The 26,936-nt window shown below is 43.6% G+C and overlaps 4 protein-coding genes across 7 annotated transcripts; 2 read left to right on the top strand and 2 right to left on the bottom strand.

Annotated features, from left to right (window-relative positions):
* Window positions 1–408: 408 nt before the first annotated feature.
* Window positions 409–10,464, bottom strand: znf646 (zinc finger protein 646). Of its 2 annotated transcripts, none has more exons than XM_037080697.1 (4): window positions 10,110–10,464; window positions 5,500–8,312; window positions 4,215–5,294; window positions 409–4,031 (listed from the first exon to the last, which is right to left on the bottom strand). In XM_037080697.1, exons 2-4 carry the CDS (start codon window positions 8,109–8,111, stop codon window positions 3,134–3,136), a joined length of 4,590 nt encoding a protein of 1,529 aa, XP_036936592.1. In that variant the 5' UTR covers window positions 8,112–8,312; window positions 10,110–10,464; the 3' UTR covers window positions 409–3,133. The 2 variants fall into 2 exon arrangements, with proteins under 2 accessions (XP_036936592.1, XP_036936591.1); XM_037080696.1 differs by lacking the exon at window positions 10,110–10,464 and adding an exon at window positions 9,210–9,366.
* znf668 (zinc finger protein 668) lies at window positions 9,382–13,016 on the top strand. Of its 3 annotated transcripts, XM_037080700.1 has the most exons (3): window positions 9,382–9,400; window positions 9,788–9,904; window positions 10,509–13,016. In XM_037080700.1, the coding sequence occupies exon 3, from the start codon at window positions 10,517–10,519 to the stop codon at window positions 12,551–12,553; it is 2,037 nt and encodes a 678-aa protein (XP_036936595.1). In that variant the 5' UTR covers window positions 9,382–9,400; window positions 9,788–9,904; window positions 10,509–10,516; the 3' UTR covers window positions 12,554–13,016. The 3 variants fall into 3 exon arrangements, with proteins under 3 accessions (XP_036936595.1, XP_036936594.1, XP_036936597.1); XM_037080699.1 differs by lacking the exon at window positions 9,382–9,400 and having other exon boundaries at window positions 9,514–9,904; XM_037080702.1 differs by lacking the exon at window positions 9,382–9,400 and having other exon boundaries at window positions 9,514–9,904; window positions 10,506–13,016.
* A 193-nt stretch (window positions 13,017–13,209) lies between these two features.
* On the top strand, window positions 13,210–14,950 carry LOC119009439. Its single transcript, XM_037080703.1, has one exon. The coding sequence runs from the start codon at window positions 13,698–13,700 to the stop codon at window positions 14,397–14,399; it is 702 nt and encodes a 233-aa protein (XP_036936598.1). The 5' UTR covers window positions 13,210–13,697; the 3' UTR covers window positions 14,400–14,950.
* Window positions 14,951–15,423: 473 nt separating this feature from the next.
* On the bottom strand, window positions 15,424–26,706 carry LOC119009437 (circularly permutated Ras protein 1-like). Its single transcript, XM_037080698.1, has 21 exons — window positions 26,521–26,706; window positions 26,139–26,244; window positions 25,075–25,335; window positions 23,137–23,352; window positions 22,893–23,021; window positions 22,726–22,806; window positions 22,548–22,621; window positions 22,143–22,328; window positions 22,001–22,042; window positions 21,185–21,274; window positions 20,841–20,992; window positions 20,683–20,764; window positions 19,200–19,330; window positions 18,897–18,981; window positions 18,687–18,793; window positions 18,494–18,606; window positions 17,391–17,508; window positions 16,705–16,845; window positions 16,049–16,142; window positions 15,934–15,960; window positions 15,424–15,838 (listed from the first exon to the last, which is right to left on the bottom strand). The coding sequence occupies exons 2-21, from the start codon at window positions 26,230–26,232 to the stop codon at window positions 15,749–15,751; spliced, it is 2,313 nt and encodes a 770-aa protein (XP_036936593.1). The 5' UTR covers window positions 26,233–26,244; window positions 26,521–26,706; the 3' UTR covers window positions 15,424–15,748.
* Between the last annotated feature and the right edge of the window lie 230 nt (window positions 26,707–26,936).

Raw genomic sequence — 26,936 nt, 5'->3', positions numbered from 1 at the left:
ACAATAAAACTGACCATTTCTGATAGTAATGCAAGTCTTCTTGATTAACAAACTACAACAATAGCTTTTTCCTAAAACTCCACCAACTTTACATAGGAAAGTGTGTTTACAGGAAGAGAAGTAGTATAAAGGTTCTTATGGCTCCAGAGGAAGCTACATGTAATCTGATGCCTTTTGCCGACATTACCCACAGTGCAACATAGCCACTGAGTGACATCACTGGATGCAATTCATCAGATTACATGCAGCTTCCTCTGGAGCCACTTAAGGCTTTATACTACATTTTTCAAAACATGCAGTTGTACTCCCCAAGCCCTGTAAACACACTGTAATATGTAAAGTTGTTTAAGTCCCCCTTTAAACATCTCAATATGTGTAAGAAATATAAGCATTAAAAAAAACACATTGTATTTTTCAAGTCTTTTAATCAATTTCAACTAGTTTTATTTTCGATAATCTGCTTATACTCTAAACTAAGTTCTAACAAAAAAGTAAAAATCTACGTTCCAGAGTGACAAAATAGTTATATAAATATTAATTAAATAGTGAGCAGACATTTTGGAGCACTGGAAATCCAAGAAATCAGAACGTGTGGTACAGTATATGCCTTTTTTTTTTTAATTACACAATAGCTAATCTAGCACTCTTCTCCTGCTGAAGAAACTCGTACAGAGATCCAACCAATATTTTCATTCTAATATTTACAGAGAGAGCTCTGAGATTCAACACACATCACAAATGCCAGGCTGTGATTGTGACTGATGACAGAGGAGTGAACGTGTTAAGTGCCATGTGAGATCAGATGGGGAAATGTTATAAAAAAATAAGTCAGCTTTAACTCAAATGTGTCGGGATAGATGCAGGCTATCATGTTATACGGAAAAATGACCCAGAAATGATTACAATGAATACACAAGATCTTAAACAACAACATGGCAGATGACAAGGTGTCATGGTCTTTCAAGGCTAGTGTCTGTATACTGAATCTGATGCCGCTGTGCTTCATACAATGGTAAGACCAAACAAGTGAGATGGACTCAGTTCATGCACTGAAACAATACTTTCAGCATATTGCTTAAATATTACGACCCGCAAACTAGCTGAGGTGAGCTATCGAACAGCCGACGGCGGTTGGCTGCTTCATCTTTGACTTCCTGTCCTCCGTAGGCTACAAGTGTCTTCATCTACAAATGTGCAAATATAACTCTGAAAACAACAAACTGCAGAGAAAGTTATGGAGAGAACAGCATCTGCACACCTACAAAGTAAAACCTTTAGAAAGATGCTTCATCCATTCTACTTGTCTTAACTATCTGAGTTTCTATTATTACAGTGTATTCTCTACAATTAAGCTGCATGAGGCATTTGAGTAGCAGTTGCTATCTAGGCAGGGCTTTCCATGAGGTATTTCATACTTCTTGACCAGTGCCACTCATACATGAAATGTAATGTATAAGGCATAAAGAAAGAAATCTACTTTTAGATTGGTATAAAAACAAAGGCCATGTGTTCACTTCTGCTAAAAACGACTTCAGGAACAACAGGCACGTTAGACTTGGCACAAAAAAAAAACAAAAAACAAAAACAAAACAGAAAATCAATAATTGCACATTTTTCACAGAAAAACAGAATAAGTGGTTCATGAACTCAACAGTGAAGGTGAAACTGGTTCGTCCCTGTAAATCCACAAAGGTACATTTGTAGTAATACTTGTGCTTGGCAGAAAGGAGGCATTTTGGCCACGTGTGTGTAAAAATACAGTCATTCTATTTGATTAATATAAAGCATCTCTGAGGGAAGAAAAGTCAAGGAACCACTTTCACCTCACTGCTGCAACACTTTTGTTATGGACTGCTTTAAGACTTTTACATTTTTTGTGGCAGAGGAGATTCACAAATGAGTAGATAAATGAAAAAGAAAACCTGAAAATCTATATTGTGGTTAACAGTATAACAGATACAAGTGAGAGGAGGTTTGTTCACATTAAAACTGCTACAGTTGACTTACACTTTAGGCACTGGCACTTCAACATAACTGATGCTTCTCAAAGGTTCAAGAAACAGCATGCACTGCATGTGGAGCTGCAACTAAATGTTGGAGTGATGACTGTTACGTGAGCTAAATCATGAGTGCTGAAATGGCCCAAGAGAAAAGAAATGCAACGCTCAGTTCAGAAACCGATTATCTACAATGTTTCTCACATCAGGTTTGTTCCTTTTGAAGGTTTACCCTGAGTGCTGCCTATAACGCCAATGATGCTTGGCTCATTCATTCCTGTAACTGAGAGCAAAGAAGTAAATCGACTGATGAAGATTTTTAAAGGCTACATGAGTTTTTTTAGAAGACAGTTTTTTCTTTTTACAACATTCATAAAAAGTTTTCCTAATAAAATATGCACATAAAATAACAGGAATAAATTAATAAATACATCCATTTTAGCATACAATGTCACTCAACGCGAATATTATTAGCAGTACGACTATTTACTTGATAGTATGATTTCGGTAAATCACTTTGCCACTGACCTTTGGACACACCCAGAGGTATTTTGACTTAATAATAACAGGCTTGCCCTATGTGAAATCCCCAAGGAGAGTGAGCAGTCCTTCGACACTGAAGCTAACAAAAGGATTCAGAGATAAATATAGTTTGTATATTTTGTTTCCTAAAGAACTTACAGAGGCACTGAACACAATTATACATAGCAAGAGAGGAGAGATCACCGTTAGAACAGTACTGTTGTACAAAAACATGTTTTCAGTGTTAATGTTTTTACATGGACCTGGGCTGCACTTTTTCTGTTCACTTTGGTTGTTTGGTTCATTGTTGAGGAGTGAGCGGCGACCAATATTTTCGTCACCAGCCCTGTATTCTGGGATCCTGTGTATTCATAGGAAAACATTCAGGCCTTACTAAAAGTTGACTGAAAGGTCTGGGGAGCCTTCAGTGATGTGAGCATCTGTTGTGGAGGTAAGACTGGAAGTCAGTAATGAAATATGCATGTTTTCTGTCAGGACCAAGGAGCACTTTCTGAAAAAACAAAAAAAGAAGAAGAAGAAGAAAAAAAACTGCTGTTTTACAATTATTGATAGGGGTTAAATAACATCATTAATTCTTGTACACTATGGAATCTTCAAAGGAAAGACCCCATGTCCAAGTCCATGTCCATAAACGTGTTAGCATCCATGCTAAAAGAGGAGTCGTAGGTCTGAGTGTTCTGATGCATCTTCTGATGGTGCCGCAGGTTGGACTTGCTGGAAAAGCTCTTGTCGCACAGCAGGCAGGCGAAGGGCTTCTCTTTGGTGTGGATTCGTCGATGACATATGAGCTGAGTGGACACGCGGAATGCCTTCCCACACTCCAGACACTGGTAGCGCTTGGGCTCCGTGTGGATGCGCCGGTGGTTCTTGAGAGCCATCAGGTTGGTGAACTCTTTCTGGCAGATGGAGCAGAAAAAGGATCCGGTCTTGTGGCTGTTCTTGTGGTTGAGGAGGGACCCGGCGTGGCGGTAAGTGCGGCCACAGTGCTCGCAGACGTGGCTCTTCTCTTCTGCGCCAGCAGAGTTGTCGTTCTGTGAATTCGCGATGCTCTCTGGAATATGTGACAAAGGTGGGGGATCTTGCTTGTGCATCACGTCCATCCCTATGGTCTGATCTATTCCTGAGTCCCAGCAGATGTTGGCATCTACAGGTTCAGCCATGCCTTGTTGATAGAGGTCCTGAGCCCCGTGGTGCATGTCCTGGTGCTGCTGGTAGCTGGCTGTGTTGGGAAAGCTCTCCTGGCAGGGGCTGCAGACGACAGATCGATCCTTGGAGTGCACCTCCATGTGGCTCTGCAAGTGGGCGACCAGACAGAAGGTCTTGCCACACTCAGGGCAGCAGTGACGCCTCATCTGGGAGTGTATCTGTAGAGTCAGAGGGTCAGGAAACGTCTGGAGACACAAGGTACAGTGATGGAGGTTTTCGGAGTGTGTCTTTTTATGGTTGAGGAGGGAGCCAGCGTGGCGGTAGGAGCGCCCACACAGGTCACACCTGCAGCAGGGATATGTTCAAATTCAATACTGAAGCTGATTCCAATGTTTCAAATATAACAGTTGAGTATTTCTTATTTTACATAAACAGACATTGTTGATAAAGACCCTTTAAAATGTTTGTCTTTTTAGTATTAACCATAACATTTCACAAGACTCACATTCTCAGTAACCAGTAACTCACATGAAGCACTTGTCTCCCCTCTCTGACTGCTGGATCGCAGCCCTCGCAGAGTTCTCCTGACCTCTGCGGCAGCGATGCCTCTTCAGGCCAGACCTGCCCTGGAAGCTCTTGCCACATGCAGAGCAGCTGAAGTGACTCGAAACCCGGTTGTGGACCCTCTGGTGGTTGTGCAGGATACTGGCGAGGCGGAATGCCTTCCCGCATGTGAGACACACATACTTTTTCTTCTGCGTGTGGATACGTGTGTGATTACGTAGGGCCATCGGGTTGGTGAAGGGCTTAGAGCAGAAGGTGCAGCTGAAGTGTCCTGTCTTGTGGGTGTTTTTGTGGTTCAGGAGTGAGCCTGCATGGCGGTAGCTGCGATTACATATGTTGCACTTGAAAGGCCGCTCCTCTTTGTTTGAAGATGTATTTGTTTGTGCATCGTGGCTGCCTGAAGGTCTGTCACAGGTGTGGGCTCTCAGTTGGTCAACAGAGACAAAGGCCTGCTTACATCCCTTACACTTAAGGGCTCGAGATTTTAAGCCCCTCCGGCCTCCGGCCCCATCCTTTCTGAGATCTGCACAAATGTGGGCCAATAGCTGCTTCTTTCCCCTAAAGCCTTTTCCACAGTTTTGGCAGGAGTGTTTTTTAAATGCAAAGTGGGTGCGCAAGTGGTTCTTCATTGCTAGTTGATTGGAGTATGTGTTGTTACAGACAGAACAGTAATATTCACCTGTTTTATGGGAGTTTCTGTGGTTGACCAGACTTCCTGCGTGGCGATATGTGCGCCCACACTGGTCGCAAGCGAAAGGTCGTCGGTCACCTGTGTCTTCTGATTTAACAGAGATCTCAGAGTTTGTTTGTCCCGTCTTCCCTTCAGGGAGTTGCTTGCAACGTCGAGAAGACTTTAAAGCCTGATTGGCATTTGAAGTCAAGGACTGCATTCCTCCATCTGACTTGGTCCCATTCATCTGCATGAGGGCCTGGATCTGGCTGTTGAGTTCTTGAATTTTGGCTTGGTTCTCTTTGTGTCTTCTCAGGTGGTTCAATAGCTGCTTCTGAATTTTGAAGGCTTTCCCACACTCATGGCAAGTGTGCCTGGGGGAGGAGACAAGGAGTATGGTTAATTCTGTATTTACAAAACAGGGAATAGAGCTTTGATGACATCAAAAAAATGAAAAACAAAAAAAACATTTCATTGGCAATGCCTTCTCTTTTCTTAAACAATTTTTAACAATGACCAACAATTAATATATGTTCGGTAAAAATGTGAGATCTTGCATGTTTAAATGTTAGAACTAACCTCTTAACATCAAAGTGAGACCTTTGGTGGTTTTTAAGGGCCAAAAGGTTGTAGAAGCGCTTCTGGCAGACAAGGCATCTGAATACACCTGTTTTGTGGGACTTTTTGTGGTTGAGAAGGGATCCGGCGTGTCGGTATGAGCGACCACACTGATCACATTTGTACTGACGATGTTCCGTTTCAACAGTTTCTTTGTAGCGGCTTGAGTCTTCATGCTGGGTAACATCATTTGCTCTCATTTCCTCTTTACCATGTCTTGCCTCATCCTTCCTCTCAGCTGTGCAGCCATGGTTCTCAAGATGATGGTAGCTGTTGCAAAAGATACCGCAGCTGCCGCAGATGATACTCTGTACTTCCTCCTTGCCTCCAGACATGTTGCCGTTGTTCATTTGCAAATTATTAACCTCATCTACCAGGTCCTTGTTGTGTAGAAGCTGATGAGTTACCAAGTCCTGCCTATTGGCAAAACTCTCCCCACATGTGCTACAGATCATCATTTCTCCTGGCTCCTCATCTTTCACTCCTTCATGAGAGGACATGGAAGAAGGCCCTGAGCTTGCAGGAGTAGCATGGGACTGTGTGTGGCCTCTGAGGTGGCTCCTCAGAGCCCTCATGCTGGTGTAGCTGTTTCCACATATAGAGCACTGATAAAGATCTCCATCATCATCCTCCTCATCCTCCTCCTCCTCGTCAGCAGCACCACTGTCTTCTTCGCCACCATTCAGCGGATCACTGCTCATATTGTCATGGAAATTCTGTTCAAAGAAACTTTGGTCGTGGTTACCATTCAGACCATGGAACTCCATATCATTTCCTGGATTTCCAATAGCACAGTGACCATTACTGTCCTGGAAATTTACATTACTGTCATAGTCACTGCTAGTAGTGTCATGTTGCTGTTGTAGCAATGGGCAACTGTGAGATTTAATCCCTGCAATATCTGCAAATGTCTCACCACAGTCTGCACACATGTGCCTCTGCATCAGTTGTTCATTGTGAGGTAGATGCGCAGTCATACCCTGGGAAAAGTCCTGATTAAACTGCTCATGGTACAAAGCCCCATTGCTGTGGTCAGCACCATTCTCCTGATCCATGCTGAGCACAGGGTGATCCTCCTCTTCGTCATGAGAGAAGCAGCCCTGTTGGTTATCCAAAGTCAGGGGCTCTGAGGAGAGCCAGTCTCCCTCAGCAATGAGGCTAAAAGATGACGACTGTGCTTTGTGGAGACGGAGATGACTCTTGAGGGCGGCCAGGTGAGGATAACTCTTCCTGCAGATGGAACACTGGTAAATCCCGACCTGGTGTGACCGCTTGTGGTTGATGAGGCTTCCAGAGTGCCTGTAGCTTTTGCCACAGATTTGACACTTGAAGGGACGCTCATCAGAATCTACAGTCGAAGTCTCTTCCATTTCAGTTGCATTGTCAATGTTTTGTGTGTGAGTCAGGGCAGGAATGAGAATGCATGGGTCTATGATTGGGGGTTCTCCCTGAGTGCTATTGGAAGATGGTGTTTGATTATTGGAGCAGTCTGAGTACACATGACCATTGCTTCTAATCTGCTCTTGCGGCTGCTCAAACCCTCCATGATTATCAAGTGATGATACTGATGGAATATTATTGACAGGGGATGCATAAAAATTTGACTCAGGTGAAGCAATACTATTTTCATATGACATATTGTGGTTCTCTGACAGGGTATCTTGAAGCCCAAAAGACAGAGATGAAGAGTTATGCATTTGGATATGCTCCTGGAACTCCTCATCACTGGGGAATAGAACCTGACACAGATGGCAAAAATTGACTCGAGCATCCTGACTTTGAGGTGAAAACTGGTCCAGTGATGTGTCTGTATATGACTGCCCCATCGAACCAGGGTCTGTCCCGCTTCTTGCCTTGTGAGTTCTCTGGTGGCTGTAAAGGGCAGCCATGTTATTGAACAGCTTGAAACACACTGTGCACTCAAACATCCCTACTTGGTGAGTCTTTTTATGATTGGTCAGGCTTCGATGGTGTATGTATGATTTGTCACATAAATCACATCTGAATGGTCGATTTGCTGCATCATCAGAAGTCTCGGATTGTGAATTATAAAGACCATCCGTCTGGTTCTCAGATGGGCTAGTTTCGATGGAAATCCCAACACTGGCTGAGTGCTCAACATCGAGATGATCGGGGTGATCGTTTCCAATTTCGTGTGACGAATCATCCATGTCTATCTTTCTATACGACTGCTCCTTTACTCGCTTGGCAAGATGAACCTTCTCATGTGTAGCCAGCTGTGATGCCAGACGAAAAGCTTTGCCACATTCTTCACAGGAGTACTTTTTTTGTGACGTGTGGCTCCGGAGATGACTCTTCAGGGATGAAGCGTTAGAGTTTTCTTTACCACATACATTGCACTGAAACAAGCCCACTTCATGTGTCTTTTTGTGGTTTGCTAGGCTACCAGCATGCCTATAACCACGTCCACATTCATCACATTTAAATTTGCGTTCTTCCTCCTGTTGAAGATGGACATCCATGTGCTCGAGCAGACTCGGCATATTGGAACAGACCATGCCACATTGTTTGCAAGGAAAACCTGTTGCCCTGCCAGGGTCTTGCACTGCCATTACAAGATAATGATTGAATCAAGTGCACCAGCCACAGAGTGTATGAATATGCAGGAGGGAAATGCATTAGATGCCTTTACTGTCCGTATTAAAGGAATATAGTTGTTTACAATAACGTCCAAAGAGTTTCCAATGGGGTACGAGGACCAGTTCCACACAATGGAAGAGTGACTTGAGTTAGAGGGAAGCAGGCGAATTGGGCTGTTGAGGACAGAAGAGATGCCAGTTAAAGCTGTGCTGAATGCATGAAAGTATTCATTTTTGAAGCAGTAGATAATATAAACATTATGAGTTAATACATAATTTATAATGCCATCACTCATTTATACGTAGTTATTCTACAATACAACTATAAAATAATTGTATACGTACAATTATTCTACAATACAAAATCACCACTTAACCTGTGCAACACACCAGGGCCAAGTCTGTAGCTACAGTGAAAAGTTGTAATGCTTCACATGCGTTGATCCCTAATTTAAGACTGTCACAGTCAATAAATATTTAAGTCAAGAAAACATCCACAGTATGATAGTTTTAAATGCGTCTCAACATCTAACCAGTATCGTGAACAGACTTATCAAACTGAACGCTATTAGCTAGAAATGGTACCTAGCCTGACCTCCCTGCTGGAAAAACAGGATAGACCAGCACCAAAACACAACATGCTAGTCTTGTTGGTGGCCAGTCACTAGCAAGACCAGCATATGTTGTGTTTTGGTGCTGATCTATGCTGTTTTTTTTCCAGCAGGGATGTTTGCCCCTCAACTGCATCAACATCAACTGAGCTAGTTAGCTATGTCAATAAACCGGGAGATCAACGCCATTCTTCGTCGATTTATTGCCGCTGCAGATAACCATATCCTCCACATTATAAACGAAAAACCAGAGTAAACATACATGCCCTCGTCAGCTTGTAACAGATGAGCGGACAGGTTAACTATGGGTAAATATGTTTCACCAAACTGTGAGCTAACGTTAGCGCGAAACCAGCTAGCTAGCTTCACCGTGGCTAGCTAAACAAACATTGCACCAAAAAGCCAAGAAGTCGTTTTCAACGCGGAATCACAACGTCAGCAAATGCGTCAAATTAAATACCTGTGGCATTAATGATTCAATGCAAGCATCCGTGGATATGTTTTCATTCATTCTTTTAAAAACGCTATTTTTATGTAAAAGGGCAACCCCTTTTTTGTAATTGTCTTTTTTTCTTCCATTCCCATTTCCACATTGCTCTTGTTGCTAGGAAACAGGAAATGTGCAGCAGAGAAATACTTCCCTCTCTAAAGGTAACTGATCAAGGCGGGCAAAAGTTGAGTTAAAAAAACTGCTACAAGTTGAAGGAATCACAAGTAAATAAAACACACACGTAATAATAATAATTTAAATGTAGGTCTCACTATTCGGCAGCTGGTTCTCGAGTATAAAACATTAGTTGCTAGCTAGGTTAGCTCAAGTAGCTAGCTCTGCCATTGACTGGTGAACAATGCAAATTCTCTTCGCTTAAGTTTAATGCGCATGTTCCATTGTGGTAGACAGTCTGCTAGCTTTATTAGAGCTGTCATTATTTCCAAGGGCCATTCGAATACATTTATTATGTGACATTACTGGGATCACAAACGCATTAAAATGTTGCACACTTGGCTTGCTGAGAGCTGTCGTCATCATGGTCCTAGAGCCGTCCCCCACACTGCAGCCAGTCAACAGCAATCACCGCGTCTCACAGCTAATGTAGCCGCGTACCAAAACGTTTCTCGGGGCAGTATCGACCAGCTTTTAATGTCCTGATCCAGGTAAGAACGGTCACTTTTCTCTCTCTCTCTCTCTCTTTTATGCACACACGCTGCAAGGACAGCTGGTGTTAGCTATATCCATCCTGTATATCACGGACATGATGATGATGACACTATCGGCTGAATTGGTGCAGCCGGTCCTAAAGCCAGCCATTTTGAGTTAGAGAAATGTTTAGCAAGAAAGCTAGCGAAAATGAATACGTACATATTGTTTCCAGTTGTTTACACCTTCGAACTGACCCGTGAGCTTTGAGCCTCGTCTCCTGTCGGGCATATGTCCCTCATCCATACACGGCGAGCTCCGTCAGTACACCGCCAACTTCCTCTGGCATCAAAGCGGTTAGCTTATTGTCCCTGAGGTCCTAATGCCAGCCATTTTGTGATTTAATGCACACCCACATATTTCTGTTATTATGGTATTACAAATATGTTCTTCCTGGTCCACCATTAGCCACTGTCACTGACTATCTGCTCTCTTATTTCACATCTGCCACATGCCTTAAACCTGGTGTCTGTTGAACATTCTTGCATATCCGTCTGCTGCTAATGGACTGTGTAATTACATGATTATTAAAAAAGTCTTCCTGTATGGTCTTTTAAGCAGATGTAAAGATGGCCTCTCCCCAGCCTGGCAGCCCACCTCTTGCGGAGCAGTACACCCCTACTGCGCAGGAAGAAGAGAGCCCACAAGAGGAAGAGCCGGCGAGGGATCAGCCTGCAAAAAAGCGTGGCAGAGGCAGGCCTCCAAAAGCCAAACCTACCTTCAAATGCTCTGCATGCACGGAGGCTTTCAGGAGTCTGTCAGCTCTGCGGAGCCACAAGCTCTCAGAGCATGCAAAGGACCGTCAGCAGCAACACACATGCTCTCAGTGTGCTAAAACATTCTCAAGCAAGGCTCAACTCTCAAAGCATGAGCGCACTCACTCAGCCCAGCGACCCTTTCAGTGTCCCGACTGTCACAAGGCCTACAAGACACCCACAGAGCTGCGCAACCACAGCCGCTCTCACACTGGGGAGAAACCTTTCGTATGCACAGAGTGTGGGAAGGCCTTTATGCAAGCGATATGCCTGAGGATCCATATGACGCAGCACAGTGGAGAACGTCCCTACTCTTGCCGTCAGTGCTCTAAGAGCTACCCCACTCTGTCGAAGCTGAAGGTGCACATGCGCTCTCATACGGGAGAAAAGCCGTACTTCTGCGCCGAGTGCGGCAAGAGTTTCGCCGACCCGTCAGTGTTCAGAAAACACAGGAGGAACCACCAGGGTCATCGGCCGTACGCGTGTGAGGAGTGCGGGAAAACGTACACAGAGCTGAAGGACCTGAAAAACCACGAGCGTTCCCACACTGGAGAAAAACCCTACCTGTGCTCGGACTGTGGCAAAGCCTTCTCCCGATCCTCCTCGCTGGCCTGCCATCAGCGCATTCACTCCCAGAACAAGCCCTATCAGTGCGAGCAGTGTGGCAAGGGCTTCACCCAGCTGTCCTCCTACCAGTCTCATCTCCGCACTCATTCTGGCGAGAAGCCGTTCCTCTGCCCACAGTGCGGCAAGATGTTTTCTGACCCCTCCAGTTTCCGTCGACACCAGCGGGCCCACCTGGGTTTCAAGCCCTACCCCTGTGATAAGTGTTCCAAAAGGTTCCGGCAGCCAGCTGATCTGGCAGTGCATGAGCGCGTTCACTCGGGAGAGCGGCCGTACAAATGCCAGAGCTGTGACAAGGCCTTTGTCGCATCCTGGGATCTGCGGCGCCACATGCTTGTCCACACAGGTCTCAGGCCCTTCTCTTGCACTGAGTGCGACAAGTCGTTTGCTGAGCGCTCCAGCCTCAACAAGCATCGCCGCGTGCACTCTGGAGAGAGGCCTTTCAAATGTGAGGAGTGTTTGAAGTCGTTCGTGGTGTCCTCAAGCCTGCGCAAACATGAGAGGACTCACCTAGCTGAGCACACTGAGCAGCAGCAGCAGCAGCAGCAGCAGCAGCAGCAGCAGCAGCAGCAACAACAGCAGCAACAACAACAGCAACAACAACAACAACAACAACAGGAGACAGAGGCCGGTTCAGCTTCAGGATTCACTGCCCACACGACTCTCCCTCAGTTCTCCTGTACACACTGTGAAGCTACATTCGGAAGCTGGGATGAAGTTCAAGCACATGAAAGTCTTCACTCCATCGACTCCACTCCTCCGACAGTCACCAAAATAGTGCCGCTGGGCTCGCATGTTTGTGAAACCTGCCAGGCAGAGTTTACACAGCTGGCAGACTTGCATGAGCATGAGAAGCAGCATCCCAAGCCGAGGCCTCACATCTGCAACAGCTGCGGCAAAGGCTTCCTCAACAAATCTGGATTGCGTAAACACCAGAAGATCCACTCCACCAGCAAACCGCACAGCTGCCCCCACTGTGGCAAAGCTTTTCTGTTCGCTGCTTACCTTCGCAAGCACTTACGGACTCATTCAGAGCCACCCTTCGCCACCCAGCTCAGTGACTTAAACATTATCCACACCGTCCCGCTTCCCTCTCCTCCACCCCCCAGTGAGGTTCCCCCCTCCACTGTCGAACCCGGCACCATATCACTGACCGTCCCAGTGACTGTACCTGTGACTGCATTTCAGACTCTGCCGGAGTACTTAGTTAAAGAAGAGGGACTTTAAGAGACTCTTTTCAATACTGTTCTGGAGTTCTGATTCCTCTAATACTCTGCCAGTGGCCTTAAATCTTGTAAGATGTTGGGTCTGATTTGACAGAAATGTTATTTTAAAAAGAAAAAAACTTGCTTCAAAAAGGCTCCCCTTCATGTAGATGTCTTCGCTTTGATATTTTCAGGATGTTACGTATGATGTTCATGTTTTAGAATATATGCCGTACTATAAGTAGTCAACTCTGAAACCGTCTGTAGTAATCAATTCATTGCATAAAACGGTTAAGCTGATCACTTTTAAATGTCACTTAAAATGTTGAACATGTTTTTATAATGTGTTTTTAATTGTCTTAAATCCTCTGCATTCTTCAAATTTTACATTTTGGTGGAACAAACTATTTGTAACTGTTTTACTGTGTATTATCTAATTATTATATAAAATGTTGAGTGAAAAGTCAGTATTGATTTTAAATCAGAGGAATTACATTTTTATACCATTAAAAATGTGTTAAGTGTAAAAAACGGTAATGTTTGGTGGGTTTTTGTTTTTGGCTGATGTGCAAAACACCATGATTGTTTGAGATCTCAGAGATTGGGATGCAAAGTGAGACCAAGTCAGCACATCATGTGGTGATGAACTCTAACACATATCTTGGTGACATATCTTTCACCCACAAAAGCCTGAAGACACAGCGGGAGCGGCAGTGTTCCATTAGCGAGACACGACTAAAAGGTAAGGTAAAGGTAAAGGTAAGCTCACTTATCTGCTTCACTTCACTCCCATTCACCTTGAAATGCATAAATGACTGCTGCATATGCACATAAAGGGCTGCATGGGTTTACTGTGACATGTGAAGGCCTTGATGAATGCTTTCCCTCCTAATGCTTTTATGCCTCCTTAAAATCAAAGACTGATACAAATGTGAAAGAGATGGCATCAGTTGTGTTGGTAAGACGTGCACTTGTAAATGCCTAAAGCTGTGCAACCTTTTTTCCTTTCAGACATTCAGCCTGGGTAGCGTGCGTCTGACATTCTGTCAGTTTTACACTCTGGTCCTGAAGAAAAAGTTGCTTTTTAAATTGTTTTTATAGTTGCAATTTATCACTTTCTTTTCCAATTTCCCCACTGTTGAGATTCTAAATAAGAGCCAAAAGTGATGATGGCAGCCTTGGTAACAGGCCTCATCCCCATCCTCCGGACAGCGGTAGATGCCACCACCACCTACAAGTGCCACTCCCTGTGGTTCGGCTTCCTGTGCATCCGCCTGGTGATCCTGTTCCTGGCCGAGCTGCCCTTCACCAAACTGGACGCCGACTTCACCTGCAACAGCACCAAGGACAGCATCTGCACCGAAGCCTGTTATAACAGACACTTCCACAAGCCTATGATGGTCGCCTGGAACTTCATCTACGTGCTGGTCATCCTCTCGGTCCTGCTCATGGTGCTATTCACCTCCCATTTCCGCTCCCTGGCCCAGAAGAGGAACTCTCGGCAGGTGAAGACCAATGTGGAGCTGAAGGGGGAGGCTCAGGTCTCCCCCACAAACCACTGGGACGGAGTCATCGATTTCCATAGAAACAGAGGCGCAGTGGGCTTCTACCTGCTCAGCATCATTCTGTGTATCCTGAGTGAGGTCTGGTTTGTGTATGTCCTGCTGTCTTGGAACCTGCCAGCTCTGAACAATGGTCCATTTGAATGCTCAACAGACATCTGCTCAGAGTTACACGTTTGTGTTGTGAGTGCCGCCCCAGAGAAGCGCATGTCTATTTATGCTTTGGCTTCAATCTCAGGCCTGATTATTGTTTGTTCATTCTCCTTGTGCATTTATTCCATCGCTCACTACCTTTGCAACTTTTGAATATCAGTAGCTAAACGTCATACTTAAAAAGTAATGGTATCGTGTTAAAACATTGAATCACAACTCTGATCAACGCACAAGACTATGATGAAATATTTCCCTAATTCTTTTTTTTTTTTCCTCAGAGTGATTTCATGTGAATGTGGGCAAGATAATTACTTCTGGTTGCTTTTTTTATATGTAAATATGTAATTGACAATATTTCACGGTGGTTTTAAACCTAATTAACACCAAAAAAATCCCAAACTTTTTATTTATTGTTGTAAATGATCTCTATAGTACCCATGGTCCACACTTTGGGAATCACTGCCGTTTACTACGGGTCGACGGATAATTGTCCAGTTGTAGCATCTAATTCAGCAATCTTTTGATAAGAATCAGTGTATTATTGATATGATTGCCGATGAGTACAGTATTTGCCTCCGAAATGTAGTCCAGTGGAAGTATAGAGTAGGAGAGTAGGGAAATACTCAAGTAAAGTACAAGTGCCTTAAAGTTATAACTAAATACAGTACTTGAGTGCTTGTAATTAATGACATTCAGTCACTTGTAAACATTGATCCAGGGGTGAGGGTCCTGCCCCAGGTATGGTGTGAATTTCTATACACCAATTTCTACATTTTCCGTATTAATTTACAGTGGAAATATCTTAATTTATGTCAAGGACAACATATAATTCAGGCACCAGGTGACAGTTTATCGTGTAGTGGTATAAAATGCAATAGATAAAAACAATTCCTGTGCTACTTTCATGTTTCTACCAGGTGGTATAAATATATGTAACTGTCCTCTTGACATTATTTTCACATTGTTCTGTTTGAAGTACATGATTTATATGACACTCTATGTGTGTTTGTATAGATGCATCCTCTGATCATGCATGAAACCTTTGCTTCATCACCATTTCTTGTACATCAAGTGTCATGAAAACACAACAATGTAATCTCAATCAGAACTATATCAATTGTTGTCGTGGAGGTTTACATTCTGCATGTTGTGAGATATGTTTTGCTGACACAAAGGGGTGTAGGTGTTAGCTGCATGGTGGTGTTTCTGAGTCAGGATTTTTCTTGTGTGTTTTGGTCAGCACAAAAGCACAAAGCCACAGGGACGAATACACCCATGGACACTGTACCGCCGCAGCAGGTTTCATATGTAACAGTGAAAGACATCAATTAAAGTCTTGCTCTCAGAAATAAGTTCCTTTATGATGCAGATGTGCTATGTTGATAGACTGCCATACATTATTTACATTACACAAGTATGAGTTTTAGCCCCCCCCCCAAAAAAAATTCATTCATGACCCGAGCGGCTTCCAGTGAGGTAAAGGTTGGAGGCTGAACAGTTGGCTACAGTTTGTGTTTATCCTTCAGCGAGATGGACTTCCTGTTGCTGTGCTTCATGGCGTACAGCAGCGCCGCACCAGCATCTGTTAGAGTCTAGTGGGAGGAGAAGAACAGGCAGAGGGATCAGCTAAACAGACAAAGTATTCTAGCACAAAGCTGCACAGTGTTTTGGAAGTGACATGAATTACCTGCGAGTCTGAAATGACAGATTTCCTCTGGAAAAAACAAACATTAGGAGATTAACTGTGGCGAATCTAACCAATGTTAGGCACCAAAGATGATAAAAATACTTTAAAAACTCACCCTGGTGAAGTTATGTATGCTGTTGTATATTGGCTCCATGGTTTTAACCCATTCTTGGTATGTCTGTTTGTCCTCCACACTGCGATTATGCTCTCTGCAGACAGAGAACAAACTCACTTTGTACAGAACAGTTTAAGAAATACCCTACGGCTACTGAATAAAGAGCTTGCGCTCAGACACACAATATCATTTATCTGACAAGGAGAGAAAAAAACCTCGAAAACAAGCTGAAACTCAAAATGATAAGAAAAAGAAAAACAAGCCTTGAAGGTTACATATGAAAAATTGAATTAGAAAAAAAATGTGCACCAGTTCGAGATAAAATAATAATTGTATTAAAAGCATAATGAAAATCAGCAGTTCATCAGATTAACCAGATTTTCTTGGAACACTGAAATGCGTTCATCTGATTCTCATCTTACTTTAACTCACTTTTATACTTTTGCGTATGCTTGAGTTTTCCTCCTGGTTTCTGTTTTTGTAACTCCCTTTTGTAATGTAACCATCAAAATGAATGGACTTAGACCTGATTGTTCCTGTCTTTTGTCTTTTTTCCAAGTGCTGAAAGTTTGATAGAATCACCCTTATTAAATCCATTTGTCAGACACCAGCATACATGTTGCCCACACAGTACGGTCTGTCAGACGTTAACTCACATTGCTCTCTCGATCAGCTTCCTCTGCAGCTCTCCTTCCCTCCTGGCGTCGAGGAAGCGGCCCCTCACAGCCAGAGCGGCGCTGGCCTGTGACGAGTTGAGCTGAATGATGGCCAGAGACAGAGAGGACAGGGCTGCCGAGCTGTGAAGGGGGAGGAAGAGGGGTGGGGTAAACTTTTACCATAAGAGTGCTTCTTAACATTTACGGCTTCAGCCTCGCCATTGTACTGCCGTGCAAACATGCACGCACACGGGGGCCACTTTGAGCTGCTCAGACAATGAATTGCACGACCTTCACAGTATATGAAGCAGGCAGACTGAGATGAGAGGTCCATTTACTCTGTGACTGAACGCTAGAATGGATGCGAAATGCGATTTACATAGCGCAATCATTTCTGCATGATGCGAAGGCTCCGGTATCTCGGCAACAGCCGGTCTCCTTGGAGCTTCAAAACACCTGCTTCGCCTAAAGGTTCGCTCAGATTGGTATGAAATAATATGTCTCATCAACTGCTGTCCTCTGGGCGGGAACACCTCGTTGATTAAAGATGTCACAAGATAATGACTTATTTAAGCTTACAAGCAGGCAAACAGCTCAGCGCGGCATTGGTGTGTGTGTGTGTGTGTGTTTATGTGTGAGAGTAAGGCAATCTCAAAACACTGTGATTAAAAAAACATCTCTATCACCTGTCGTCAGTGACATCTCGGTCTGCAGTGATCACTCTGAGCATCGTCTGTCCGCTCCTCTGCCTGTACCTGACCTGCAGCTGGATGGACACACGGCTGCCAGAGGTCGGCACTGACACTGCAGGGAAGCAACACAAAGACAGTGATGACTGATGAGTGTTTATGCGGCACAGAGAAAGAACACGATGACCATTTGACCAATTTAATATGGTGTCACAGTCTGGTTTGCTTTATGGATTTAAATGGACAAATACAATTCAGCGTAAGTGCTGTATTGGTAATTTGTCTGTTAAAGTTCAAGTTCACCTGTAACTGAAAATGGAGTCATTATCTGCTCACCTCCATGCCAATGGAAAGCTGGGTGGAGTTTTGTAGTCCACAAAACATTTCTGGAGTTTCATAGCAAGACTGAAAAATATGAAATGGCTCCATACAGTCTGGCACCATGGAAGTCTGCAGAAGCCCTGACCCCCCATTTTGAAAAAAACGTACAGCCTTTTTAAAGCTGAAATCTTCATTTTAGCTGCTAAGCAAAAAGCGTTACTGCACACCCCGTCTGAAGTGTATCTTAAGCTCCACCATTTGTCAGCGGTGTAAATAATGTCTCTTCAAATCAGTTTGAGATCAGATCTGTAACAAGAGAAAACTGATACTGGTATTTATTGAGGATAAAATGCATGTTAACCTTTTGTAGTAGTAACCCAAAATAAAAGTATGAACCTGAAAATGAGCATTATATGTCTCATTTAAAGTGTGACCATGTATATCCAGAGAGAATATTTGCTCCTGTTATTATGACTCTGGCTCCCTCTCTGGTCACAATGTGTTTTTCTGCTTTGCAAAGGCATCGGGTCGAGACTTCAAGTTTTCTCGTTTGTTAACAACATAATACCCCATTCAGCAACACCTGGCAGCACACATCGCAGCACCAACTGTGGTATTCAGGCAGCAGTACAGTACAAGTGAAACTGGCAAGGTGAAACAGATTTCTGGGAAAGCTAGTGTTTCTTTTGGTTGGCCTTCAGATGGCTCCCGGGAGAGTCCAACCACACATGTAAATTCCACAGTCAGACTGTAAATGGTGGCATTTCAGTTTCCCTCACCTCCTGTGTCCTGATCATCGGCTCCAAACTGGAAGGTGATCTCTGTGTTTGGGTCCACGTTCCCCACCTCTCTGATCACTTTGTGTCCTGCCTCCCTCTCTCCTCTCATGCGCCTGAACCAGACGACCAAACACAAGTCAGCGTGTGCCAACTAGACAGAAACATGTAAGGCTATACAAAGCACAGCTCTCACAGTGATTTGGGCAGCAGTAATGTGACAGCACAATGTGTAGCGATGGTCCTGTTCTCAATGATCTGCTCAAACTCCCGGTGCAACCTTTTGGGACTTGCAATTACCGCCTAGGAGACACAGACAACAAGAGCTGACTAGAGATAATGAAAATACTGGCGCTCAGAGTGCAAATCTGACAGTCGCTGAAACAATTTCCAAATCGTGTCTCACTTTCCCCCCAGTGCGATCAACGAGTCTTCCCAGCTCGTCCAGCCTGCAGTCAGTTCCCTCTATGGACAGCACAGACACCGTCACACTAATGGAAGAAGCACATTTCAGGATGAATTTCATCACAGCACAGCACACCTTTGTGACCCCCTATTAGCACCAAATTTAGCACTAGTCTTACAGGTGCTAATGTAAGTGGAGCCAACGTGCTTCAGCTATGTAAATGGATGTAATTTTTTTGTTCAGCGATACAATAATTCAACGCTCGTTTTAATTCTTGACATTGACAAGGAGATGTGCACCAACCCCTGATTGGCCGCGTACTCTCCCAGCTCCTGGTAGAAGATGGTGGATGAGAGGAGGGTGCGAGCGTCAATGTCTTCCTCCTCCAGGTTCCCCAGCTCTGTGTTGGCCTTCCCATCTGTACAGATAATCACCTTCGAGATCAGCAGGGATAGTGGATCAGCATTGTATTGCTTTTTTTTTTTTAGAAAAATAGAAACATTGACATATGTGTTGTGACTGACTGAAGTTTGTTTCTGCATTTTTATGACCATCTATTACAAATCATTACATCAGAGCTCTTCCCAGGGACACTGAAACACTGAGAGGTCTGTCGACATGATGAGAGCGGTCATCGTTAATGGTGCATAACATTCATGTTTCTGTAGCCTTTTAATTTGAATGGACGATGAAGTTATGTGATTGTCATTAACTACAATTTGAGCATGTTTTGCACTACAGCCGAGAGATACTTGGACACCCGCACACCAAAGCAGCAGTCAGCTACTGTCAACAACAGAAATTTCCCAGACTCCCTCACAAAATCGCTCAATTGTGTGATTTTTTTTAGTTAGGAGTAGCTTTATTAACTCCATTGAATACTGTCTATCACAAATTCTGAATTATTTGGACCTTCTTGTGAATTCGGCTAATGTTGTACATTAAGTTAAGTCTTTATTTGTGTAGAAAACATCATTTCCTTTTGCGCCAGTGACGTATACATTTATTAGAGATCACAAATGATCACCTGAGACACATGTTGAAACACACTGTGCCACATGTCAACTGACTCTCTCAGAGCTCTCCACTGGTAATCCAATCACCAAAGATGCATGTTAATACCAGGGACAAACAGCCTCATATTCTAAAACAATGCGGTGCAGCGAGGATACAGATGTTTAGATAGAGGAGGGTTTATGTGGATCTGCTAGTTTGCCACTGTTAACAGAGTCCATGCTGCTGTACAGACCACAGAATTGTAGAGAAACATTAGGTTTTGCGATCAAAGAAAGTGTTGATGTCATGTGGACGCTCCTGTTTATATTCTCATGCTCCTTGTTTGCGGGGGTGCCGCAGCCTCCTCAGCCCCCCCTGCTACCCACGTCCATGGCTCATCCAGTTAAAAGCGCAGACTCTGACCACCCCTCATAATGTTGAAATGAATACAGACAGATGCAGGAAACATTAAGATGTCACTGTTAACAGAGCAGTAGCCAGAAATGCTGACTAAGGTCAACAAACAGAACTCCGTATTCAAATCGTTACAAGTGACCATCACTGCACTGGGTCCCTGGTTCCTCCTCAGTTGACATTATTTGTTTATGGGTCAACACGTCTGTCATAAACACGTTCGTGTTGTGCTGAATTCATGCAACTATGCAGCACAGTGGATCTTTTGACTGGCCATGTGTATAATGCAGTGTATGTGAGCTGTAAGAGGGCTGAAACATATGAACACACAGGTGCGGTCTTCCAAATTAAGGTGCCTGTATAAGACTAAACCCACCTTGGAGCCTGGCTGTCTGGAGGCCATTGCAATCGCCAGGAGAGCAGCTGGACCAAGAGCTGTTGTCCCAGATTCAGATAATCTTTCAACGAGAGGAAAAGGTAAGGTTACTATCATTTCCCAACAGATCTTTCTCCAATCACTGCTTTTTCACTGACCCTTGAACTTGTCTCTGTAAGTAGTCCTTGGTCTGTGACAGTGGAGGCGGACTGGGAAAACTGGCTGCAGCCTTTTTCAGATAGTTGACGTCGGCCAACTCAGCACCGTACAGGAAACGTGAGGGGAAACTGTCATGTCCATGCATCGTCACCTGGCAAATCGAAACACCACAGGATGAAGAAAGGCAACAGATGACTTGCATTCTGCACTCGCAGTTATATATGAGAAACTGAAAATTAAATCAAATATGAGCCAGAAGAAATCTTAAAAGACAGAATCACATGTCAAACGTAAACACAGGACAGTTGTCTTTAGATCAAGCTCCTGATGATCGTTTGCATACCTGATGGTTGAAGGTGATGAGTCCCACTTGTATATCAGGTTGTTGCTCACTCAGTCTCTGAACGCACTGTAAAACGGCTTCCTGGACAAACTGTTTTGAATACAATGATTTTTTTTTTTTTTTATCATCAAAAGCATCTTGACAGCATCTTCAGACAGCTGCTATTGCTATGACGCTTGTTGTGCCTGTAACACAAAGAGCAAATCTTGAATTTTGTAGTTGTTGGTTTTTAAGTCAAATGATAATGTTAGTTGGAGAGTTTCATATTGATTTGATAAGACTTCATTTACACCCGTTGCCTTTACTGTAGCCGCGAGCTAGCATTAGCATGTGCTCTGTCTGAAGATTTGGGATCTCTGGGTTCCGGGGATTTGGATTATGCCGGACGAGCTGCATGGAGCCATTTTATATATTTTTCTTAGTAGGTTTTTTTCACTTAGTCTCCAGTCGCCCAAAGATACCATATAGATCAAGCTTGTGCACAGATAAGATGAATGCAAACACTTTTTGCTCTCAGATACAATCAAGACTTTGGTTTTAAAAGAGTGTAAACGTGGTCTTTTGGATCTCTGGGCTTCCAGTGACCTGGAATTTTCCCGGATGAGCTTTAATATATATTTTTTGATTGTTTTTGTGTTTTTGTTGCAATCTGCCTCAGATGTTTAGGAGAATGCTGTGATGCTGTTTTGCTGTGACACTCCAGAAATGTTTTAACATCACCTGACTTTCCACTAACACAGGAGTGAGCAGATAATGACTGAATTTTCATTTTTGGGTGAACTTCTCCTTTCACTTGAAAAAATGAGAGGAACTCACTTGTAGACGGGATCTGTGGACAGCCGGCTCTCCCTCTGACACCTTGAAATGACAGGGATCGAACATTTAAGAAACACTGCGGCTCTGATTTGTGAATGGTCACAAACAGTAAACAGATGGGCGTCAGTCCTGAGGTGTTCACCTGGGAGGTCATGCTCATGGAGCCCGAGATGTCGATGCAGAAGAGCAGCAGAGCGTCAGCAGCACATGGGAGTTTTTCATCAGGAGGCAGCTCAAAGAGGCCGTCCTGGTAGCCAGACAGGGGACATGGTGGTGCACTGAGAGAGCTGGTCAACTCTGAGGACTGACAGAAGTAACACACTTTCGCCTGCGGGTGGAGAGAACACAGTCAGAGAAATCCAGCCAATCACACCTCTCCATTCTTCTATTACACTCTGATCAATAACACTCAAGCTTGACTGCCTCTAGGAGCTGGTCATGCTCTGTGTTTCCCAGGAGTGATTACAAGGAGATTTACAGCTATCATTCACATATTGAAATCAATGATTCTCAATGGTGTTACTACTACTACACAGTGTGTAATCACCTCATTGTCACAGGAGGAGTCCAGCACAGCGCCGCACTGGGAGCAGGAGATGGGTTCTCCTTGTATGGTCTGCACTGGAAACATGCAAATGTAGGCGTCATTAAGAGCCAATAAGACAGAAGGTAAAACCAGGCGGCCGATAATGAAGGTTTTATGGTGATGATAAAAGTTTACTGACCTCTTTCCTCTGAGAGTAATTTTCCTAAACTGACAAGGACCACATTAGGATTCCCTGGTAGAAACCCCTTATCTGCTGATCCTGGGACAGGAACAACAAGAGCAGTGGATTAAAAAGTGTTTATGAATTTTGAAAGTGGGCAACAGAGATTGTTAGAGTTACTTTACCAGTAGGTGATGGGACACGTGACGGGTAATTTGATTTCTGAGGTGAAGGAGACGGTGGGGATGAGGGTAACAGAACCACGTATTCTGGCATTGACTTCATGAAGGAAGGTCTCGGAGGAAGAGGTGGAGCTGAGGTTTGAGAGCAGAACAGAACAAACTGGGATGACGGAAAAAAAAAAAAAAAAAGAAAGGAAAAGGCAGTATGTCATGAGCAGAAAACTTTAAAGAACTGTCATCTGTTTACCTATTTGCTGGGCCGTCACAACACTATTATCAGCCGGCAGCTTCACATGGAGCCCTGTGCCCTCCGGGAGGGTGTATGAGTAGTCTGGATCCCAAGACTCTGTGTTTAAATCAGGCTCATCTTTGGGGAGGTCATAGGTAAATGTCTGGCCAGTGGTGTTAGGGGACAGGAGTGGCAGGCTGTTGGCCGCAGGTTTCATGTGTGGTGGAAGAAGAGCTGGGGGAAGCAGGAGAGGAGCAGTGTGTCAAAGGATTGATTCACCCAAACAATTAAAACTTTCACAGCTTCACCTCGAAGGCTGCAGATCAGATCGATGTAACACCACTAGAGGAGCAGGGGGCGACCAAACACACAGTGATCTTCCTCCTGCAGCTCAACCAAACCACAGGCTGAGAAAACCACTTTAAATGCCTTTTGTGGTAACATTTAAAGTTGAAGGTAAATTCCTTGTAATAAGCATAACTGTTGAGTTATAAACAGTTAATAGATTATAAGGCCCGTATATGTTTTCATAAGACACATATTAACAATATCTTGTGTTAATACGACTATATAAGCATCGATAATAGCATCAACAATACTTTTAATGTTATATTATCTACACATTTATAAACACTTGTAAAATAAAAAGTTGAATTTATGGACTGCATAAGAACGTTAATAAAAGTCTTATGATTTTTCTGTTCCTTGTTACAAACACATCTATGGAGCTTCAAAGGACGTAAGGAATGGGGCGCAGAAGAAGTACACTATGGACACTGAATTCATGTCATGTCATGTCATGTCATTATCCGTAACCGCTTATCCCTTTCCATGGGGTCACGGGGTGTTGCTGCTGGAGCCAATCCCTGCTTTGTCTCAGGGCGAGGGCAGGGTACTCCCTGGACAAGTTGCCAGCTCAGAATTCATTGTATCACGCTTGTGATATAATAAATTTCACTTCACTTGCTAATACAAAAAGTCCTTTCAAAACCTTCCAAGTAAACAAACATAAATGTGTGCAGAGTGATTACATAACACGTGTGATAGAGGTTATTTTGCAGGGATGTGAATGCTGGAGCTTCCTGAGATTTTGTCTTCCCCGTTGTTTCGCCTTGAGCACGAAAAGTTTGAAAACCACGGTGTAACCTAATTTCTTTGTTTATTTATTCATTGAAATGTTGTGTTTTTGCAAACAGTCACATTCGTTCAGTCACAGTACATCTGGTTTTAGTGCCATAACAGTCCCTATCCTCATGTTAGCTTACTGTTTTCAATTAAAAAAACAACAAAAAAGAGAGCACCGTGGGATTCTGGGTATCCACCCTGAGCTGAGTAACAGTATGAAGAACATTATCCAGATTAAAGTTAGAAACGTTACCTCCCTACCCACTGCTAATGCTTATATTTTATATATGTTCAGATTTTGATGACAAATGAACAAGAACTATCCACATGATTACACCAAAGGTAATTAGAAAATGTTTTTTTGAATACTGGCCCAGCCCTTCAGAATGTTCACCCCCACCCCCCCACCCCCCCCAACCCCTCTGGGCACACTCGTCCTTAAATGTTTTTTACAGGTTGCATTTGGCAGTCGGATTTTTAGGTTTAAGCTGAGGTCTTTTAAGGACAAATTTTGCTCAAGCAAAAAGCAAAATTAGGCAGCATCAGCCAAAAGGTTTGAGCAACGGGCTCGCGAGGAAGAAAAAGGTTAGCCGAATTTCACTAATTAAATACATTTGAATAATTATTGCAATAACTGAAAGAGAAGCAAATCGTTCTCTGTGTTTAGTTGCCCTCTGTTGAATGTGACCAAGAGGATAACACTGAATTTTGTGATGAATTACTTACTTAAAGATATTAATTGCCTCCTAAGTTATTCGAGACGATACAGAAGTACAGAAACAATAAAAGTTTAGTCACACACTAACACTAATGACGACACATTCACAGTACCTGTTTTTCGAGGTGTTTTCTGCTGAGCGTTGACAGGCCTGCTGACAGCAGAGGCAGCCCCTGCTTTATTGTGAAATTCTGCATTCTCGTAGAAGACAGAAGAGGGCTTCACCGATGTCTTAACCTCCTTGCTCTTTTCCAACTGTTCCACAATCTTGGGGGTCGGTGAGAGGGACTTTGGTGATTTGGCTTCCGCAGGATTTGTGGGAGGAGGAGGTGGAGGAATGCGAGGACGGACCCGGTTCAAAGGAGGGAGAAGAGCTAAAAATTACAGAAAATAAATACATATATATACATATACGCACGCAGTGAATGTTAATCTGAGAGCTTGCGAGAGAAATGTGGAGCACAGACAAAACAACTGGTGCAGCGACGACCTTTGCGCTGCGAGGAAAATGTGACTCAGGTTGCAGATGGCTTTTACTGAGCAAAGCAAAGTATCTGAAGGGAATATCTCCCTTCAAGATAGACAGGAGAGGTTGGTGTGTGTCACTGATTGCATAACACATGATGGTACTTAACCAACCAGTCACCCAGAAAGGAAAAGCCCACGTGCTGATACTTCCACAGTTGCTTGTCATCGGTCTTTGATATTTATAGCAGTCGTGTTTTAATTAACTGGAATTCGCTTCCTTAATCTTTCTCTTAAATAATGACTTCCTACATTTCCCAAAGTGCCTTTTGATTCCCTGCAGAGAGTGGACCTGACAGCAGGTGAGGTGTAGGTGACGGAGACAGCACAGTCAAAGCTTTGTGTACTTTGGGCGGATTTTCTCAGACAGGGGAGTCAACAAAGACTCCTTTTGAATCCAGCTCAAAAATCTCATGTTTCCTGCTGATGTTTGAAGTTTTAAATATTATTTCAGGTGTCAAACCTCCACTGAGGTATGACTGAAAAAAATCTTTCTCTGGCAGTGGAACTGAAAAAAATCTATAACTAAACAGCAAGGCAAGCCCCAGAATGTGGCATCTGTCTTTTTAAACAAGTATTATAAAACAAGTATTATAAGTGTTGATTTTCTTCTTGGATGTCTTGCACGTGGGTGTTTGAAAAGAAATCCCACCTGAGCGTTTGACGACATTGGCAGTGGATCGCTGGCCGTCCTTCTGACTCACCGATGGCGGCACATAAACAAACCCACAAGCAAATTCCATCATGAGCCTACCTGCCTGTGAGAGAGAGGACTTTATTACATCAGCCCATTTAAGACAACACATGTGATTACACCCAAAACCAAAGCAGTTACATTCCAATTATCTCCGGGGAACATGTGACATTCTGTTTTTTAAGATGCTGACACACCTTTGAGAAGCCTTCCAATGAAAGAAACTCAATCCAGACAACAAAGCAAACGTGTCTGTTGCATCTGCAATCAGAAATGGATAAAACTAACCCTAACCCTAACCCTAACCCTTTGAAATGAAGAAAATCTAAGGCATACTTACACACGCAGGGTTCCTCTGAATGCTGACCGTACAGTGCAACCATAAACATGGAACGCTCCCAGGTCTCTGTGTTTCAGCTGCTACTGTGACGTCTTGACACTTACTATGTCTTTCTCAAACATGTTGTCCAACAGGTTTCAAATGTCTTCCCTGGTACCATAGTCAACACAAAGCAGCCTGGTTGGGTAGTTAGTTGCATATTTATGGCATATTGCCTAACTGTAGTTAAACATTAACCCTAACCCTAACCCAACATGAATATAAATAAAATGGGTGGATGAATAGGGGCAGGGCAGTACTGTGTCAGAGGTCTATATGGTTAATGAGTGTAAAGTCTTTCAAAGACTTTCAAAGGAAATCCAAGAGGCCATACTTCAAAGATATTCTATGTACACAGTTCTGTTAGTACCCATGAC

Source organism: Acanthopagrus latus, chromosome 20, assembly GCF_904848185.1.
Source record: "Acanthopagrus latus isolate v.2019 chromosome 20, fAcaLat1.1, whole genome shotgun sequence".
NCBI lineage: Eukaryota > Metazoa > Chordata > Actinopteri > Spariformes > Sparidae > Acanthopagrus > Acanthopagrus latus.
This window is presented reverse-complemented; position numbering and strand designations above follow the sequence as displayed.